Below are 19,596 nucleotides of genomic sequence, written 5' to 3' on the forward strand. Positions count from 1 at the left end.
TATTAACACCCCTGCCCATCTGCAATCCTTTCCCATTCATGCTGCAAGTCAATGTGTATATGTGCATTTAAGATAATGCCCACTGCAGGTTTATCACACCACACAAGCACGGCACAAAGCGCTGAGTGCTTTCTCCATTTAACAGCAATGCATTATTCATGCTGGCTTCTCACTGAGTGTACCCAGAGTTCGAGTGCTTCGCCAATCCCAAGACTCAGATTACTCGGCATGCTCAGTCAGCCTGCTGGCAAACGGGTCTGAGAAGGTTGCGAAACCTTACTGCAAAGCACAGAACATGCAGTACAGCCTTTTGCAGGGAAAGCAAGCCCCCTCAGTTATCTCCTAAGAAAAGAAAAACGACCAAATTTTTATATTTCCTCCAGCTCATTCCAACAGTGCTGTCAGTCAGTAGTGCAGGTTTTGTACTCTACAGGAGCATAACACAAAAGGAAAAAGCTGAGAAAGTGGTGTTGGTGCTAACACAGACACACAGTGTTATTTTTTTACATTTATTTTTAATAATTTCTTCTAGGCTAATCCATGCCTCATTTTCCCCATACTCAGCTGAACAGGGGAATGGTGTTCGGAAAGCAGTGCGACCTGCCCAGGAACAATGGGGTGATGGAGTGATAAAGGTAGCTGCTTCACACAGTGCCTCTAAGACAGAGTCTCTCCCACTTCAGTCCTGCCCCTGCTGTCCAAGTCCAGTCTTTACTCAGCACCTTCTTTCTGAAGATATGTATTGTGTTTAATACACAAAGGGTTTCTCAAATAATTTAAATAAACTGTTTTCTCAACATAAAGTGGGGTAGGGATAAACCGTTTTTTCAAATGAAAGTTAGGAAAACAGAAAAAGGTTTTGAGACTAATTTTTATGAGTGGGTCAGCTTTCGTAGAACTTTATGCATATTGTGGTGCCAGCTATTTTATTAGTTTAGTTTTTAACCATGATGCAGGTGCTATAAGGTGTCTGATACCCTGCCTTTCCTTCAAAGTAGGGAAGTTTTGTAATTTGAAATTTTGAAATCACTAGAATTTCCAGAGAGAAAATTCAAGTCAGGTTCACAAGTTGCAAGAGACCTGCTCTGGGATTTGCCTTGGGCTGAAACTCCTCTCTGAAATAAATTTTGCCCAAATGTCAACATAATGTTTGTATTAACTCAAGAAATGGACAAAGGCTTCAGGTACTTGTAATCTACACTGGACTAGGAGTAGTGGAAGTAGGTACTTCAGTTGAAGCCATATATCTTAAGTTTCACATAAGTGAAAATAAAGATAGTAGATGTCAGGGAGCAGAATAGTCCCCCTGTTATCCAGGAGGAGGCAGTCAGAGAACTGCTGAGCCACTTGGATGTTTATAAATCTATGGAACCAGATGGGATCCATCCCAGGGTGATGAGGGAGCTGGCAGATGAGCTTGCAAAGCCACTCTCCATCATTTATCAACAAACTTGGCTTACCGGTGAGGTTCCAGATGATTGGAAACTGGCCAATGTGACACCCATTCACAAAAAGGGTGATAAGGAGGATTCTGGAAATTATAGGCCAGTTAGCCTGACCTCAGTACCCAGTAAGGTAATGGGACAGTTTATACTGAGTGTCATCATGCAGCACCTACAGGATGGCCAGGGTCTCAGGCCCAGCCAGCACGGGTTTAGGAGAGGCAGGTCATGTTTGACCAACCTGATCTCCTTTCATGACCAGGTGACACGCCTGGTGGATGCAGGAAAGGCTGTGGATGTTGTCTGTTTGGATTTCAGCAAGGCCTTTGACACTGTCTCCCACAGCACACTCCTGGAAAAGCTGGCAGCCCGGGGCTTGGACAGGAGCACTCTTTGCTGGGTTAGGAACTGGCTGGATGGCCGGGCCCAGAGAGTGTCAGTGAATGGTGCTGCATCCAGCTGGGGACAGTCACCAGGGGTGTCCCTCAGGGGTCTGTGCTGGGGCCAGCTCTGTTCAGTATTTTTATTGATGACATGGATGAGGCTATTGAATCTTTCCTTAGTAAATTTGCAGATGACACTAAGCTGGGAGCATGTGTTGATCTGTTGGAGGGTAGGAGGGCTCTGCAAAGAGATCTGGAACAGTTGGATGGGTGGATGAGCAGAGTCTAACAAGATGAAGTTTAATAACTCCAAGTACCAAGTCCTGCATTTTAGCCACAATAACCCCCTGCAATATTATATAGGCTGGGGGTTATGTGTGGCTGGACAGTGCCCAGGTAGAAAGGGACCTGAGGGTTCTGGTGACAGCAGCTGAACATGAGCCAGCAGTGTGCCCTGGTGGCCAGGAGGGCCAACGGCATCCTGGCCTGGATCAGGAATGGTGTGGCCAGCAGGAGCAGGGAGGTCATTCTTCCCCTGTACTCAGCACTGGTCAGGCCACACCTTGAGTGCTGTGTCCAGTTCTGGCCCTCAGTTTAGGAAGGACATTGAGATGACTGAGCACACCCAGAGGAGGCAACAAGGCTGGTGAAGGGCTTGGAACACAAGCCCTGTGAGGAATGACTGAGGGACCCGTGGGTGTTTAGCCTGGAGAAAAGGAGACTCAGAGGTGACCTTATCAGTCTCTGTAATTCCCTGAAAGGTGGTTGTATTCGGGTGGGGGTTGGTCTCTTTCTCCAGGCAGCAACTGACAGAAGGAGAGGACACAGTCTTATGCTGCACCAAGGGAAATACAGGTTGGATATTAGGAAAAAGACTTCATAGAAAGGGTGATAAAGGACTGGAATGGTCTGTCCGGTGAGTTGGTGGAGTCAACATCCCTACATGTGTTTAAAAAAAGATTGGATGTGGGACTCGGTGCCATGGTTTAGTTGAGGTGTTAGGGCATGAGTTGGACTTGATGATCTTGAAGATGTCTTCCAACCTAGTAATTCTGTGATTCTGTAAAGCTGAATATTTTTTCTTTTTTCCTCTCTGGGGCTATTCAGTTACAGCTTTTCTTCCTCAAGCAGCTATTTATAGACCTAAACATAAAAATTGAATTTAGCCAAGTGTTCTCATCACTCAGGAACTAAATACCAGAAAAAGATCATACCTCTTCCCATACTGATTTTAAATTGCATCCTGACTCATAAGAAAATGAACGTGAAGTGAAGCTTCATATAACACATAGAAATTATGGAACCTTCACCTTCTCCTTCCTATTGCTTTAGTCAAAGCAGCCATGTTTTCTTTAAAATCAAGACCAATTCCAACAGCTGCTATGGTATCTATTTTAAGGTGGGAATGGAAAGTGGGGCAACATCAACAAATTTTAGAAGATTTGTGTGCATCTATTACCCTGTGCCAAAGAGGGACAAAATGGATCAATTCCACAAAGTGCTCATTTGGTGCTTACTCATATGAAAAGGTAAATTCTATTATGTGATATCAATGCTGGTGCTATCAAGTTACAGCACACTGTGACATAAATTAATATCCAAAAGGCTTTTTAATATGCTCATACTGCAGAATGATCATCCCATGGATGTAAATGTATTGACATTATGTGCAAAATGGTATGGCTGTTTACTCCAAAATGAAGATTTTTCAAATTTAATTTTTGTCTCTTAGAGGTTCTTGGAATATTTCCACTGATCTCAGTAAAACAGTAGATCAGAGGCTAAATCCCTTGGAAAACTGCATCAACAGTACCGTGGCATTAAATGCCACACACAGTGAGAGAGATAATTGTAGATCTACAAACAATCTGTTTTTTACCAAGCCTGTATTACTTTTAGGCCTTTTGGAGATATTTTCATTTAATTTTCAATGGTATCAAAAAGAAAATGCAAACTGCTGCAAGGAAAGAGTTTCATTGCATCAAGTCAGACATAAACTGGGTGTCAAGCATAACCTTAAAGGTATTTAATAATTGAGTGAAAGCACTTCAAAGATTCTTGGAAAATACATGTCTCTCAAGCTTGGTTCATTGGCTTCCTATCTACCAACAAAGTACTAAGCATCCCCACAGAGGAAGCAATAAATAATGCCATCACTATTACAAGTAAGCAAGGTTCATGGAAATGAAAACCCCCCTGCAACTATGGTACTCTAACCCCAAGGAGCTCCCTAACCAGCTACATGGAAAGAAAGCATACAGCATTTGCACATTTGCACTAATATACTTCTATTCCTTTAAAGACTCCAACAGTTGAAAAATATTTTCTTATTCCTAAAAAAGGCAAAAATGATAAAATTAATTACTTCTTTTACAATGCTGATGCCTTAAAAATGCAACTTCCATTTTTTTTTTTTCAGGTGTCCTAGTATGTAACCATTCCCTTCATCATTTCTACACAGATATCTGACAAACTTTTCCTTCCAGCTTGACTTTAACTTTTATTTTTGTTAGTGGGTTCAAATGAGCATAAACTAGACTGGCATGAGAATTGTACTTACCTGTTCATGAGCTTGTATCGGCGATGCAGGTAATAGATTTTTCTCCTGGAAGAACAGCAAAAATGAAGCCAGTCGAGAAGAAAACCCATCGTCAGTTACAGTATGAACTAGCAAGGAAGGAAAGGAGATTGAAGACAGAAGCCTGTAAGAGGTGGAGGAAGAGACTAAAAGAGAGATTAACAGAACTGTCACAGGAAGCCACACAGACACTGGGGCATTAGAATTGCCAGAAGGTTATAATTTTCCCATTGTCTCCTCCTTTTCTGCTATTTGTCATGTGTGAAAATTTGGGATCCAAAGACATTTCTATTTCAGAGTTCATAAACTGTTGCAGGAATGCTATAGGACTGACACAAATATGGATAAATTATATGACATCTACTAGTGAGTTATTAAAGCTGCATTTAGTGAAACACAAGGGGAAATCACCTAGAAAAGCCAGGAAAGCTGTACCTTATGCTGCAATATGCTGTAACACATGCAGTACCAAGCAGGGTCAGTGATTGCTGTTGGGATAACATCCCTTAAAACAGCATGTAGGCTACACAAGCAAGTGCACATGTGCTCAGCACCCCGCCAAGTGTGCAGCCACTCCCTCTGCCCCTTATACAGGCTGGTTTCTGTTGTCAGTGCAATATGCCGTGTGTGAGAGCAAATGATGAGCAAGTGAGCAGACAAGGAGACATGAGCAGACACATGCTAAACCCACTCCCAGCCTGCCTCCTGACCAGCCCTGCAGTGCAGAGAAGACCCTAACCATCATGTGCAGATCCAGAACAGGGAGTCCACCTCCTGGGCCACTCCCCTGCTGGCAGCCCTTGTTCTTCTCATAGATGCCTATCATACCACAGCTGTCAGGATTTGACACATTGACTTCAGCACAGAGATCACATCTTCATGAGACTCAAGAAAATCTGAGGGTTCTTCAGTATGGATTTGGGACTCCTTACTGGAAGATGTGGGTGCCTGACCGAACTCTGATTTCCTCCTCCAGAGGCTGACTTTGTTATCTACTGAAGGTCATTGCTAAATCAAGGTGGTTTCTGTGTATTCTGAGAGGTTCCATTGTGTAATGCAGAACTGTACCACTTCTGGACAACGAAGGCTTACACCACACATGTTCTAAATATTGTAGTAGATGTAGTGTAGGAATGCTGTTAGTGCCTCGGAAGCAAGTCCTCTAAAATAAGACAGCAGTAATGCTTTATAAATGATAAAATTTGGTTAGTATTCCAGGTTAATTTTCAGAACTCTTGGGTATTTTTGTTATCAGAATCCATATCATGCTGATGAGGTAAATTTTTAAAAACTATTTCATGTTGTCCAGCCTTCTTTGGATTATTATCTTAGTGTTATTTATCTTGCTCTACTCAATAGGAGCAGAGAAAGATCAAAGCTAAGTGTTTCTGAAGATGCCATCCACTTCTTGATTTTGCTTCCAATATTCAGAGGTATCCACCACTTTTTCACTCCTGCTTTGAAACAACAAGGATTTCATTTAGTGATGCATGGACCTTGCACAATTTCAGCCTGAATAATCCGGAGCAATAAACAACCAGCAGCTCTTAAAACGAGGGCTTAAACAAAGGCATCTGGAAACACACCATCTAGATTTGTGGACATTCTGTAAAATTTTTTTGAAATGGTAAACTGTATTGTTGTTTTTAAGATAGAGCCTTCTTTAATTGAAGAGCCTGCCCAGCAGTCACTAGTGAATTACCATGATTTCCTCTTAATAATGCTGTAATAATTTTCTCTCTATGGATTCTATGGATGTGGAAAGAATGAAGCCATGATCCTGACGCAGGTCAAGAAAAACTCAGTATTTTCATAATCTGTATGACACCTATTTTGCTATCTGCTGAGTGATCAGGAAGAGCAAGCTGCTCCGTGACTAAATTCAGAGTTCCTGGTGTATTTCTGAATCATGAGACCTCACTCTATTGCCAGAGCAGGTCCATCTCAAGGAATGCATTAGAAGTCAAAGAAGGCACACTTTTGGCCTAATCCATTGTTTCTATGGCTAGAACACTTTTTTAAAAGGCTATTACTATCCTGTAATGACTTGTGATTGTTTTTAGAATTTTCTTTTTAGTAATAAAAGCATAAGGAAGAACAGTTGACGATTTGCTGTGAAAATGAAAACAAAATAAATACAAAATAAATACAAAATAAGCCTGCGATTTTGTCCTTTATACATATCCATTTTTCCTTATGAGTTCTCTACTGCTACAGGGTGTGTCACACCAGAGGCATTTTTCATACTTAGGTAAGAAAAAACAGAAGGAATCCTACAAAGGCACCAGCTCACTAGTTGCATATTCTGGGTCTCATTCTTTTCTTGTTCAGGAGTAATTACATTAAAATCAATGGAGCTTTATATTATAAACCCTGCTAATTGAAAGAAGAATCAAGGCCTCTCAGTTCATGGACTGTGGTCAGTGGAAGTCTTTATGCTACGTTAAAAGTTCTGATAACCAGCAGAGTAAAAGCAGTATTTTACATTGGAAATTTCATAGCCCAACATGTGACTAATTAATCAATGATAAAAATAACTTGGATGTCAATGTGGAATTAATCTGGTTATCAGTAGCATTTAATAACATTTCTCTCTTTTCTCCACAGAAAGAAAGCATTTGTAGCTTAAATTGTTTTCCTATTAGATGAGATACTTATTTATACTTATTTATGGGATACAAACTACATACTATACAAGCAATTTACAGGTGCATACCAGATACGTCAAACAGACATGCACTTTCTGTGCTGCCTTACGTACCTGGATCTTCTTGACCTCCCATTGATTTCAATGAAATGTCCATTTAAAAAACAGCAGCGCACAAGTATGCAGGGGGCTCCAGCATTGAAGGGGTTAAAGGGCCTAAGGACAGAATACCCCATGAAAACAGCTGCACTGCTACAGCCTATCTTAATCTCAAACCAGAATTGTACTGAAAGAGTAGGCTTTAACAAGAAACAGCAATGCACGTGGTATCTAAAGAGCTCCATTTATATTTTCTAAAGGTGTGTGGTATTTTATAGAAAAACTTTTCTATATAGGCATTTTGGTGTTATCACATTAACTTTACAGTAAAGTGTGGCTTTGGAGGTTGAGACAAAATATGACTACACCTACCTGAAAGGCATTCTTACATTCATTAGTTCAGCATATTTGCCCAGGACCTCCCAAGGGGCATGCAGTTTCACAAAGATGATGTCATTGTTTGCTAGGGATGACTGCAAAATAGAAACAAAACAGCCACCAGAGCTTACTTTTTCAAGTAAAAAGAAAGAAACCATAATCAGTTGTCAATGTGATGTGTCACTCTTCCCAATTCCTTAGACTTCTTGAAATGTATCAGTGTTTTGTCAACTCATTTTTCTTCTGCTGTCCTGAAAGCCATGCTGTTAAGGGAAAAGCACTCCCTTCTGGTGTGCATGTATGCCTCCTTTACAGGGAAAGAGGACATGGAGGGCAGATAGATTCATCTGCGGGTTAGCTGAGTGTATATAGCATGAAGAGAACTTTATAATGTGCAGGGCCTGCACATCAGCATGGCTGCTACCTCACAGAAAGCTGTCTAGCAAAGACCGGAGGATGTGCAGCAAAGAGGAGAAGAGGAGGAATGTTTGCACTCAGGAGGAGACACAGTGTTCTCCAAGAAAGCTACAGCAGGTTTGGCTGAAGCTGATGTGAGAATACAGAGAGCCACATGGTAATACTGGAAGATGAAATGTTCAAATTCTAATGAATATTAATTAAATTTTCATGAAGTTACATGCAATATAATTTTAGACAATCAAGTGGATGGCATTCTAAGAAATAGGTAAAAGTGTACTTAGTAGGAGAAAAGGAAAATATGATGACAGAAAACCAGGCAAGAAAATTGTTAGTTAGCTTTGGGGATGATTTCTTCATTTTTTAGATGTTGTCCTATATCCAAAGTTTCTCACATAAATTCTCGGTTAATGCAAGTTATTAGGAGTTCTTAAATCTAGTATTATTTATCTGGAAACTACTGTGACAATATGGATGGCAGGCTGACATTAATACTTTTTACACTCTCCCTCCACTATCCTGATAGATGCTGAAATTATTGAATTTGCATGTCCATGTCCTCAGAGTAGCTAAAAAACTATTACTAGTTTGTGACATGATAAGAATGAAAACTCCAGGATTTAAGAAACATATTTTCTTTAGCACATCAAAAAACTTCTAAAAAACAAACAAACAAAACTAAATCAAAGGAAAAAAACCCCAACCCTACCCAACCCAAAATCCCAACCCAATCACTATAGTGTTAACATTTTATAAATAAATATAGTATTGGACCATAATGGACACAGAGAAATACTTGTACTAAAAATATTACTGGGGTGCAAATATGGATTTAACATATACAGGCATGAGTGACTTTCTGATGCTAAAAGCTGCAGAAAAAAAAATCTTTCTTCTTTGCTGATGAATTTTTATAAATATTTCAATACAAAATGATACAAGAGCAAGAAAATGGCCCCACGAGTCTTGCTTCAGAGACAATGAATTCAATTGCCTTGACTTTTATGGATTCTAAATCAGGCTTTAATTATGGGTTTTTTAATAGGTACGTTTCACAAATTAGCTTTTATTTTCCCATGAGAATTTAGCAAGGAGATACCACAAAGCCAAAACTAAATTCTGCCACCCTAAAAATCTCTGGCAAACTGCTCTCTCAAAGGTGAGGTTGTCAGCAGTGGATTGGCAATTTTATCATAAACAGCTTGGATTAAAAAACAAAACAGAACAAAATCCACCAAAACGCAAAAGAACCATCTAAGAAGCCCAACATACAGAAAGAAACTACAGTAGCAACACACCAATAAAAACTGAGAAATGGAGGGAATTTATTAAAAACAACTTCTAAACTTAGTGATGGCTGTTAAACAGGAAGTTTATAGGTATTTTCCAGCACATTGTAGTTTAAGCCATACTAGATATGGGAGCCAAACATGACTTATGAAGATGCCATTTCAGAAGTGAGCACTATCTATATTTGCTATCTTATGTGTTACATGTTTTCATATAGAAACATGAAAAACTTTCAAATCGTTCACCATGAGATGTTTAAAGAATCATCACAATACAGATGTTTAAAGAATATTTTTTACTCTGTAATCTTGCAATGTTGGCACATCAAAAATGTTTTCAAAATGACAATCAGCTTTGCCAACAAAAGATCTAACCAACAGAAAATCTAATCAAAATACACTTGGCAGGTTCAGTTATATTCAGAAAAAAAGAAATAATAATGCTAAATTATTAATATAAAAATCCGTTTCTCCTGTGTTTGCTTATTTTAAGTGTTCATAAAGGAAAGCACTAAACAAGGCTCAGAAAAGCTAGGCTGGAAAAAAAAAGACTGGAAAGAGAATAACAAACCCAGATGCAGGACGAATTGAATGAGATGTCACACTCACCTAATCTAAGGAGTAAATAACTAGCCAAAATATCTGGAAAAACTATAGCATGAAGACCATCTTCATTACAGAAATACTTTAGTGAATGGAATCTCCTAAACTCTCTTGGTTAGTTTAGTATTTAGGCTCAGTATCCTTCATCTTATAAATGTTTCCACTGAGAATAGAGGAACATTCTTCTGTTGTAATTGACTTTCAAGGGTTGGCTCATTAAATGATTTCAAGAAGTAAACTCAATTTCACATTATGGGAACATGCAAACAAAAATCAATGTAGCATTACTCCCCTTGGAAACTTAAATAAGCTATTGACATGAGCAATCTGTTATAAAGTGATGTCCAGATGATGAAGAAAGAAAAACAAAGGAATTAAGGGGGCAGACCAATGAGATAAAACACTTAGCAAACACAGAAATGGAATAAATATTTGGAATTGACCTGTAGCACCAGTGGCTATCGTTATCACCACGCAATAATTTTCAGGCCACGAATGTTCAAAAAAATTGCTTGTTTTGAACTGATTTATTGAGGAGGAATATCCATTAAAAAGCTGATTTTCTTCTGGTCACTAACAAACATTCCCGGCAGTCTTCAGAACTGCATAAAGCCAGGGTGACAAGAGACTTACCAGAATCAGACAACTGTAGACTCATCTAGAATGGAAGGGACCTCTAGGGTTGATCTGGGCTAAGCCTCTGGCTAAAGCAGGGCTAACTTAGATCAGCCTGTTTGGACAGGAGTTTGTCCCATTGAGTACTGAATATCTCTACAGGCAGAGATTTTACAGCCTTTTGGGCAACCCACTGACTGAAACTGGCTAGAGAAAAGATTATTTTCTGTGGAAGAACTGCTCTCTTCCATAGAGAAATGTTGGCTTAAAACTACCACTTTCTAGACTTGTTTTCCTTTAAAAACACCTGTATTTATTACAAGAACTGTATTTAATTGTTATTCTCATTGAGAAGTGGTAGCAAGGTATATTTAATTTAATTGACCTGATCTTCAAGATAGGTTTGTATGGTAGAATTCAGATCACCAGAGTCTGGGTTATAGATAGTCAATATACATTTTGGCTTCACTGACAAACATCATTAATACCGTATCATTGCTGCCAGTCCTGGAATACAGGCAATCCTAGGTTCACATATTTACAGACTTGCCCTTTTGGCAAGGCTAGCCTTCTATTTACCATTAAGTTTATAAAGACATTGCTGTTTCCCAAAGAAATCCAATCAACTGCAAACACATTTAAAAACAAAGCCACGTTTTCTTCTCCAGTATCACTATGTAAGGAGTGAAAGACACTAAAGCACGGGCCATTTATGTAACTCCAAAAGCAGAAACACCTGCTGTGGTGAGTTACAGTCATCAACTAGGCCAGGAAAGCTTGTAAAGGTCATGTTGTTGTTCTCCTTCTAAAGCGGTCACAGAGTGGTGTTAACTGCTGGTTAAGTCCTGGCTACTAATGCCCATATATTCCTGCAAGCATTCTAACATCTTTTGATGGCAGGATTTAAATATATATATATATATATATATTATTTCTTCACTATTTACCTGACACTGTTCCTTCTGAATTTATCATTGCTAGTCTGAATAGAAACAGAGTTATGCTGACATGGAATGTCACTTGAAAAGCCCCTATTTTGCTGTATTTGCAGGCTGGCTTCCAGGATGAAGGCTAAAGATTAGTATCTTTTATCAAATATTCTCTTGAACATTTTCTTCCTCTAGCTAATTTTGGTTCATTATCAATAATACTGTCAAGTCATTTTAAGACAAAAGCAGCTGTAGATACTTACCTTGATATAAGCCTTTCTTGAGTCTAAAAGTTAGGAAAGTTGAGAAAACCTATTCATGGCGCATAACCTTGAAGGATAAAATTACAGTGGTCTCCAATTGAATGGTGCCATTGTTTATTTGCCTTGAGGCTACTAGGCAGGTTTTCATTCATGTATGCAAAACAATAGGGCGAAAAAAAAGTCAGGATTTACCAATAAGGTGTTTACTCTATCATCATTTAAGAGAAAAATTCTCAAGGCTGAGTCTCTCTTCACCTTTAAAAGCCTTCCTCATAAAAATAAAATAAGTAAGACTTTGAAACAGATTCAACAACCAGAATTAGTATCGCCTACTTCAGGAAGATCATACAACGCAAGTTAAAAAGCCAGAACAGAAACAGTTCTTTACATTTTGGCAAATCTAGCTAATTTCTGGTAAGACCATAATGCAGTGAAAAACAGAAAAGGAGACAAAATCAACATACTTCCTCTAGTAACAATTCTCTCTGTGATCTAGCTCTGTATGATGTCTGAGAGTAGAGTAGTAAATAGTAACTACTACATGTTCCACTGTTTTTGAGAATTGCTTAACAGCACAGATTGTTTTGCCATGTGGAGTGAATTAAGTGGAAAAACAAAATCCAGCAAATTTTAGTTGATTAAACTGTTCTTCCTCTGCAAAGCCAAAGTAAATGCAAATTCACATGGGTAATTCCACAGAGCTGGAAAAACAGAAGGTGTATTATACCAAAAGTTTTCCAGTGCATATATTGCCACTGGGCAATTATTTAGATACTGTCAACATATGTCCGGTTTCAGGAAAAATATTGCACACTCACAAACATTAGCCTGCACATTCATGCTTCCAAGGAACCTAATGAATAACAGTGCCAATATCTTTCCTATATGTACTTTCAATCAAAGCATGGGTTCAGTGAAAAAGGGGAATATATTTTTCACATTTAATTAGGATATTAAGAAGCCTTTGACTTGCAAGAAACTGTAGGGCAATAGCAGTAAGGATGAAAATAAGAATAGAAAAGATAGCCCTATGTAAAAAATAGGAAGCCGTTCATATAAGCAATTTTGACCTGAGAACAGTGACATGTGAAATGTAGAATAACTTGATGTAAGGAGACAGAGGCACATGATTACAATTTAGAATAATTTTTATGAGAAATCTCCTTACAAAATGTGATGATGAAGTAAAGGGTTTTTTTTTTTCACTTTGCAAAGTACTTGTAGAGGGTCTGCTCCAGTGGAGTTACTAATGCAGGCAGGTGGCTGCTTCCTGCCAGCATTCAGGCAATGTGTCATCTAATCTAGCTCAGAGCAGGCGTCATTGTTACACTGCTTAATTTCTGGCAGCATTTGACAGGATCTCAATTCTGGAACAGAACAAGGGGAAATGCTTGCAGTGTCCTTCTATATAGACAGAAATACATGAGTAGGAGGACAGCTTCAAGAACAGGGTAGGTTACTTGAGTAGAAGTAAAATGCAAATACTATCTTACTGCTCAAATTTACTGCGCAATGATGAGCTCACACTCTGCAGCAGAGAAACACAAACTCCTTTAAGATAAGAAATGACATCAGAAGGAAGTCTTTAATTCCAACAAATGCCATCTAAATCTGCAGAATGGATCTTACAGTAAGGTAACTTAGATATAGAAATCAACCATGGAAACAATATCCTCTGACTTGGGCTGCACTTCCAAGAGAAAAGAATTAGAAGCAGCTGTAGCATGACCATCTTAATGGAAAAGGTTGATATGACTGTGAGATAATGATAACACATTTCTTGAAAAATCCATTAGCAAATACTGAATGAATACAGGTTAGACCCATCTGGGTAAGATCTCTGTGATAAAAAAGCTAATCATATGGATTTTATCTGACAAATATCTTTCAATTCCTCTGGACTGGACAATTACTATAAACTTGTGAAATCATTCTTTGCAGATTTAAAAATGCAGATAGCTAAAATCTCTGGGCAGAATACAGCATTTTTTACTTATCAAAACAGTATCTGACATTGTCTCTTTACGTGAAATGTAAGTTACGGTCTCAAATTTTAGATTAAGTAAGTTAATACTTTAAACAGTGATAGTTGACATCATCAAATCTTTTTGACTGTTCTATGGGCTGAATAAAGACCTCTTAAGTACATTATTTTACTTTTGACACCACAGGCCATTAAAAATACATCACACAATTGAACTACATTTTGTAAGGCAGCGTCCTTTGCAATTTATCCCAAGTGTAAAATATAAAGCTGATATTTTTCCAATATGCATCTATTTCTCATTAATATTTTTTCTGTAATAAAAAATACTTACATTTAATGAATTGTCCATTAAATATTCATTTTTGCTTTTAGAGGCTTATTGGAAAAACATTGCTTTGGTAAAGAAAAAAGCAATAACTGTTTTGTCCAACAGTCATTTTCACAAATATGATAATCAAACACATAAAAAATGCAGGCAGACTTATGATAGCTTTTTCATACAAATAACCTAGAGAAAGCTGAATAAGCTGCTTATTGCATCATAGAATAATATAGGCCATCTACTCAAACCTCCTGCTCTATGCAGGGACAAGTAGAGTGGTTTGTGGGGTCTTGAATATCTCTGTGGCTGGAGACCTTGCAACCACTCTGGGCACCAGAGTGTCTCTGGACAGAAACGTCACAGCTGAACTTCCATGTGGATGCAGAAGTGTTGGCAGCAGCCCAGGTTCTGAGCACCTGCCCATGCTCCAGCAGTGTGAAGCTCTTTGGTTGCTCAACTCCCTCTTCAGAGTCTTGTTTCTCAGCTCATACAGTCAAGGAAGACAAGAAATACATATATGATTATCAATCTGGACTTCAAATTCTTTTCAGCATCCACACATTCCAGGATGCAGTGAACTGCCCCGCAGCTCTCTGTGAACCTCTGTATTTGATGGTACAACTCAAAATTCTTTCTAAGGGAGATACACATGAGCTCAACAAGAGCACAGCTGAGGAAGAGACTATTCTTAAGGTCACTGTCAGTTCAGTTCAGTTCAGTTCAGTTCAATCCACATGACACAAGCCCCAAGTTCTTCAAGCCAGCTACACATCTGCCACATGAGTAATTACAGGCAGAGGTGTCAGCCCATGCCATAGGGGAAGCAGTGGGGTAATGCATATGCTCTTTAGCACAGCTTGGTATCCAGGGTCCTGTCCCATGCTGGCATGACTAGAATAACTACCTCAGCTGACAACACCTGGGTGGCTTTCTGCACCATTCCTAGCTCTGCAGGATGCACATGTGCCTCTGCTCTGCAGGAAAGTCACAGAAGAGCACTCTGACTCCTCCTTCTCAGACTTAATACAGCTACTTATTCCAGGGAAGAAAAAGCACCAAAGAAAAACCAAGGTCCAGTTAAATGAAAGGGAAAGATGCATGTGAAGAATGTGAATCACTTAAAACAATTTTAACTGCCAGTCACAATTAGCCATAAACTCTGCCAGTCTGGGCAACTCGAATGCCTGTTTACTCAACTAAACTCTCAGTTTTCTGTGCCTTACTTATCTTACTGCAAGGACTATTAGAATTGGAAGGGATTTGAGGAGCCATCTTCTAATAATTCATTTCACATTGTTCAAATCATTGCTGCAAAACTTTCCTGCCTTCTCATTTAAAGGCAGAGATATGAGCAAGCCATTTCCCCTTTCTTCTTCCCCTTTATAAAAATTGTTATATAGTTGTTATATTTCTTTAATAAGATGGAAAAAGTGAATTTCTGAGCAACAACATTCTGTAGTCTTACTGAAGTACTCAAGAGATCTGATACATTAAAAGGATGCAACAAAATTTTACAAAGAAGGTTGTCTTTTAAATATGGCAAAGCATACAGTAGAGCTCTTCAGATACACCACCATTACTACACACAAAAGGGAAGTTCTTTCCAAAGCACAGTGTGATGGTGAGAACAGGCTTGATTACTGCTATTCAGTTCACAATTCATATTAAAAATAATTAGACTGATTGACCTTTTAAATCCCAAACCATGCTCAGACTGTATAAGAGTTCCCACAAAAAATTACATGCAAAACCCCAAGAGATAAAGGCAAACACATCTTAATGTGTTGTCTTCAGAAACCACAGTTTAATGCTGATCATAAAAAGAAATCTCAGTTTAGTGCAGAGTGGAAATTTCTAATAATTGATGGTGTATATGATTTTTCACCTGTCTGCTTAGCTAAGCTCAAAATAATTTGACCTCTGTACGTAACTAGATCATCTGATGTTAAAAAACCCACGTCAGAAACAGAAGAAAAACCCCACTTTCTTAAGAAAAGATAGAGTAATTAGAATCTAACTGGAGACAAGGTGAAATTGAAATACATAATGTCTCTAAGAAGGCAAAACTCTGGATCCTTTGTGCATCTTTGTACAAAGCCCTTCATTTGTTAGACATGCTTTAAATAAAACAAGGTTGAAGTATGACAAGGGCAAATTATGAATTTGCTTCAGACTGTTCTAATTTATTGTGATAAAGCAATGCCCATACATGGCAAAATGAATTGTGAAGGCAGACACCTAAACATGAGCTCTGCTATTGATCAATTATTGCTATTCCCAATGTGCCTACTGACATAAGGTGCTGGATGAAAACACCTCCTGTATGACACGGAAGAGCCGAGCAGCAGATGGAGCTCAGTATCTTATTGGTTTAGATAAATGTGGTAGAGCACAGAGATGATTTTCTCTCCTAGTTTAGGGCTCTTACATGCAGATTTAATGAGAGGAGTGGCAGAAAAAAACAAGTCCTCTTTTTCTCAAAAGACAACATCACTATCACATGAGATAACATTAGTTTTGATTGCATATGTTGCAAAGTGCTGGTACTAATCCTGAAATTGTTTGCAGAAAAAATTTGGATTTTGAGATCCCCGTGATGCTGTGAAATGAAGGCCACACATACACTGGCAAAGAATCCCCCTTTCCAAATTCCCTTGTACTATGAAAACTGCTGTAATGGAGATTCTTTGCTTAATAGACAATACCGTCCTTCTCTAGAGATAAAAAATATTATTGTCTTTAAGAAACCCCCAGCTAACAAAAGGCAGCTTATTCAGCTTAGGAAAGTATAAATGTCTATTTTATCTCTTGACAGATAAATATTTCTAGATTTTTTTATCATTTTGCCCATTTTTTATAAGGGATGCGCCTCTCAGAGCTGCAGCAGAGAATTCACAGTCCAAAAGTGAAACAGAAGTTACAAAAGAGATTTTAGCTCTGTGGTACTATTCAGATCCTTTTATTCAGCACAAAATTTTGGATTAGAATTGAAATTCTCATCTATTGTACCTCTGGAATGAATATGCTTACTGCAATCTGTTTTGTTCTCTTCTACAGGGAAGTATACAAATGTAAAATGGAAATAAAATTACAATCTCACTTTACCTAATAATCCCAGTTTTTCAAGCTCTTTATAGATGCACTGTTATAGACATTTTCTTCTATTACAAAGATTTCCTGACAGGAAAATTATAATTCCACTAGATAATTTTTTGACATAAAGCAATATGGCTCATACACCAATGGCTCTATAGATAATAATAATTTTGTTGAAAGGAATTTTCCTAAAAACACGGTATTTTTGACTCAATGAATATTACAAAAGATATTTTAAAATTGGGGGGAAATTCCATTAGTGTTACATCATTAGACAATAGGAAAAATTTTGCAAATTGCAGAACACTATCTCAACAAACCACCTCTTATGGTATTATAATTGCACATACACTGCAGGCTGTTGTTCCTGACAAATATTTAAAATATCCAGTATGTTCAAGAAGTATAGTGTAGAAATGTACTTTGCATCATTTCATGCCACTTTACAGAATAACTATAATTACTTGTGCTGTGCAAACACACATACTCTGTCATGCATAGCCTCTTTTGAATGTCAGAGCAGAGTGGTGAATTGGTTAGGGAAGAAATGGTATTAAAATTTTATGGCACATACCTCTCCTAGTTCTTGGTACTAGGGACTGAAAGCTTTGAACTGAATTGTTATCACCACCATAGAACAGCCGGTGAATTTCTTTTCTAAAATAATGTTATTGCCCTACTAATTCCATAGAGCTGGGATAACAGAAGGTGTATTCTGCCAAAAGTTTTCCAGTGCATATATTACCACTGGGCAATTATTTAGATACTGCCAATATATGTCAATATATGTTTCAGGGAAAATATTGCACACTCACAAACATTAGCCTGCACATTCATGCTTCTGAGGAACCTAATGAATTGCCATACTGCTCTTCAAAAAATGAAAGATTACAAAATTACAAACATTAACACATTTCTGCAGTGCAATATTTCAAAGCTCTCTCCCCCTTTCTGTGTGTTACACACACATATACAGAAACAGAACAAACAAATATTTCTCTAAGTGGTATATTTGTTTCCTCCTCCAGAATCCCATCTGCATCTTGCTTGCGTATCTCCTAATCAGTCAAAGCCACATTTCTCCAGGTTCCTCTCACCACCACAGAAGGCAACTAGTCCTGCCCGTCACTCTAGCTGTGTGTGATGTACGATGGAGGCAGCTCCAATGTCAGATCTCTGCCAATGGCAGCCTCTGGAGCACAACAAATTAGAGATCTCTATTTTTTAAAACTCCAGTCATCTTAACTTTTGAACTGGAGGAACCTTGTATAAAATATACATGTACTAAATTTCCCAAACTATCAAGGAAACAAGAATGTGGAGACTCTTTGTCCAGATGATATTTAAGCACAAAACAGGAAAAAAAATTGAAAGCTTTAAATTTTTTTTTCTGGCAGATTTTAAGTAAAGAGCTCATCTAACACAGATACCATCTCCCCTTTAAAACATGAAAGGTTAACAGGAAAACATCAAAATACTAATAAGGAAAGAGCTCTGGGTAACAACAGACCAATCATCACCATTGTATATTGTTGGTGGAAAATGCAATGGCAGCAACACAGACAAGAAAATAGAAAGTCTAATGTTGGAAATGTCACCAAGTGCCTAAAGTGATGCACTTCTCTAACATTTGAATACTTTTAATGTATAATGAAGAGCAAAAGAAAATGTAGGAGTGGAGAACCATACTCCGTCCTTAGGTAAATGGCTTCTCATGTTACACTTTAATGTCTGACAAACACATTCTTGTAGCACTGAAGACAGAGAGGTGGGTGAGAGTTAAATGGAGAAAATATGAACACATGAAATATCACCGTTAGAATCAAGAAGATAAGGCAGCAATAGAAGCCAGACTAGGGTAAGATGCAGGAAGATTAAAAAAAAAAAAAAATTCAATTAAGAGCATACAGGACTTAAATTCCCTAGTTCTTTATTTGTATAGCTATTCAGCAGGGGGTAAAGTACAGCCTGAGTAATAAATAGATGGATTAATTAAGGAAAGATCAGAGCAGGACAATAAGAATGATAAAAAAACTTGTGAAACTTTGGGAAACTTGACCTAGGGGAAAAAGATTGTTCAAAACACAGATGGAATTCAAAACACCAAAGAAAATGCTAAGCAGAGACCACAGTAACATTTTAAAAATAAGTAACAAATAGTTATGACTAGGAAGAGAATGAACTGCACTTCATTTTCCTTCTCAATCAGGAAAGAAATAACTGGATTAAATTGTAGCAAAGGAGGTTTAGGTCAGATCCTATCTCACACCAGACAAGAATTGCTAGGACTTGGCATGTGGGGCTGTAAGGAACATATGAGTGTCTGAGAGTGCTTAGCCTGGGATAAAAAGAGAATCCCAATATTATGCTCTCATGTGGATATTACTGTCATAAACCCTGTCAAGAAGGCAGAAATGGTTCTTTACTTAAACTCTTTGTCAACATCCATGCACACATATTTTGCTTTCACCACACTAAAATCAATGAAAGAGCTATTTGATAAAAATCACAGAGGACTAAGGTAAAAGTGGTATTAAAAGCATCAGTT

General features: G+C 38.1%; 1 protein-coding gene across 1 annotated transcript in view; it reads right to left on the bottom strand.

Moving 5' to 3' along the window:
* Positions 1 to 19,596, bottom strand: part of ANO4 (anoctamin 4) — a gene marked incomplete at its 5' end in the record, with an annotated part of 125,766 nt that overhangs the window by 64,015 nt on the left and 42,155 nt on the right. Inside the window, 2 exons of the mRNA XM_083859803.1 lie at positions 4,386 to 4,430; positions 7,522 to 7,622. Coding sequence (XP_083715929.1) covers positions 4,386 to 4,430; positions 7,522 to 7,622 — 146 coding nt within the window. The remainder of the gene's footprint in view (positions 1 to 4,385; positions 4,431 to 7,521; positions 7,623 to 19,596) is intronic.

Source organism: Zosterops lateralis (genome assembly GCF_965231275.1).
Source record: "Zosterops lateralis genome assembly, chromosome: 4".
Taxonomy (NCBI): Eukaryota; Metazoa; Chordata; class Aves; order Passeriformes; family Zosteropidae; genus Zosterops; species Zosterops lateralis.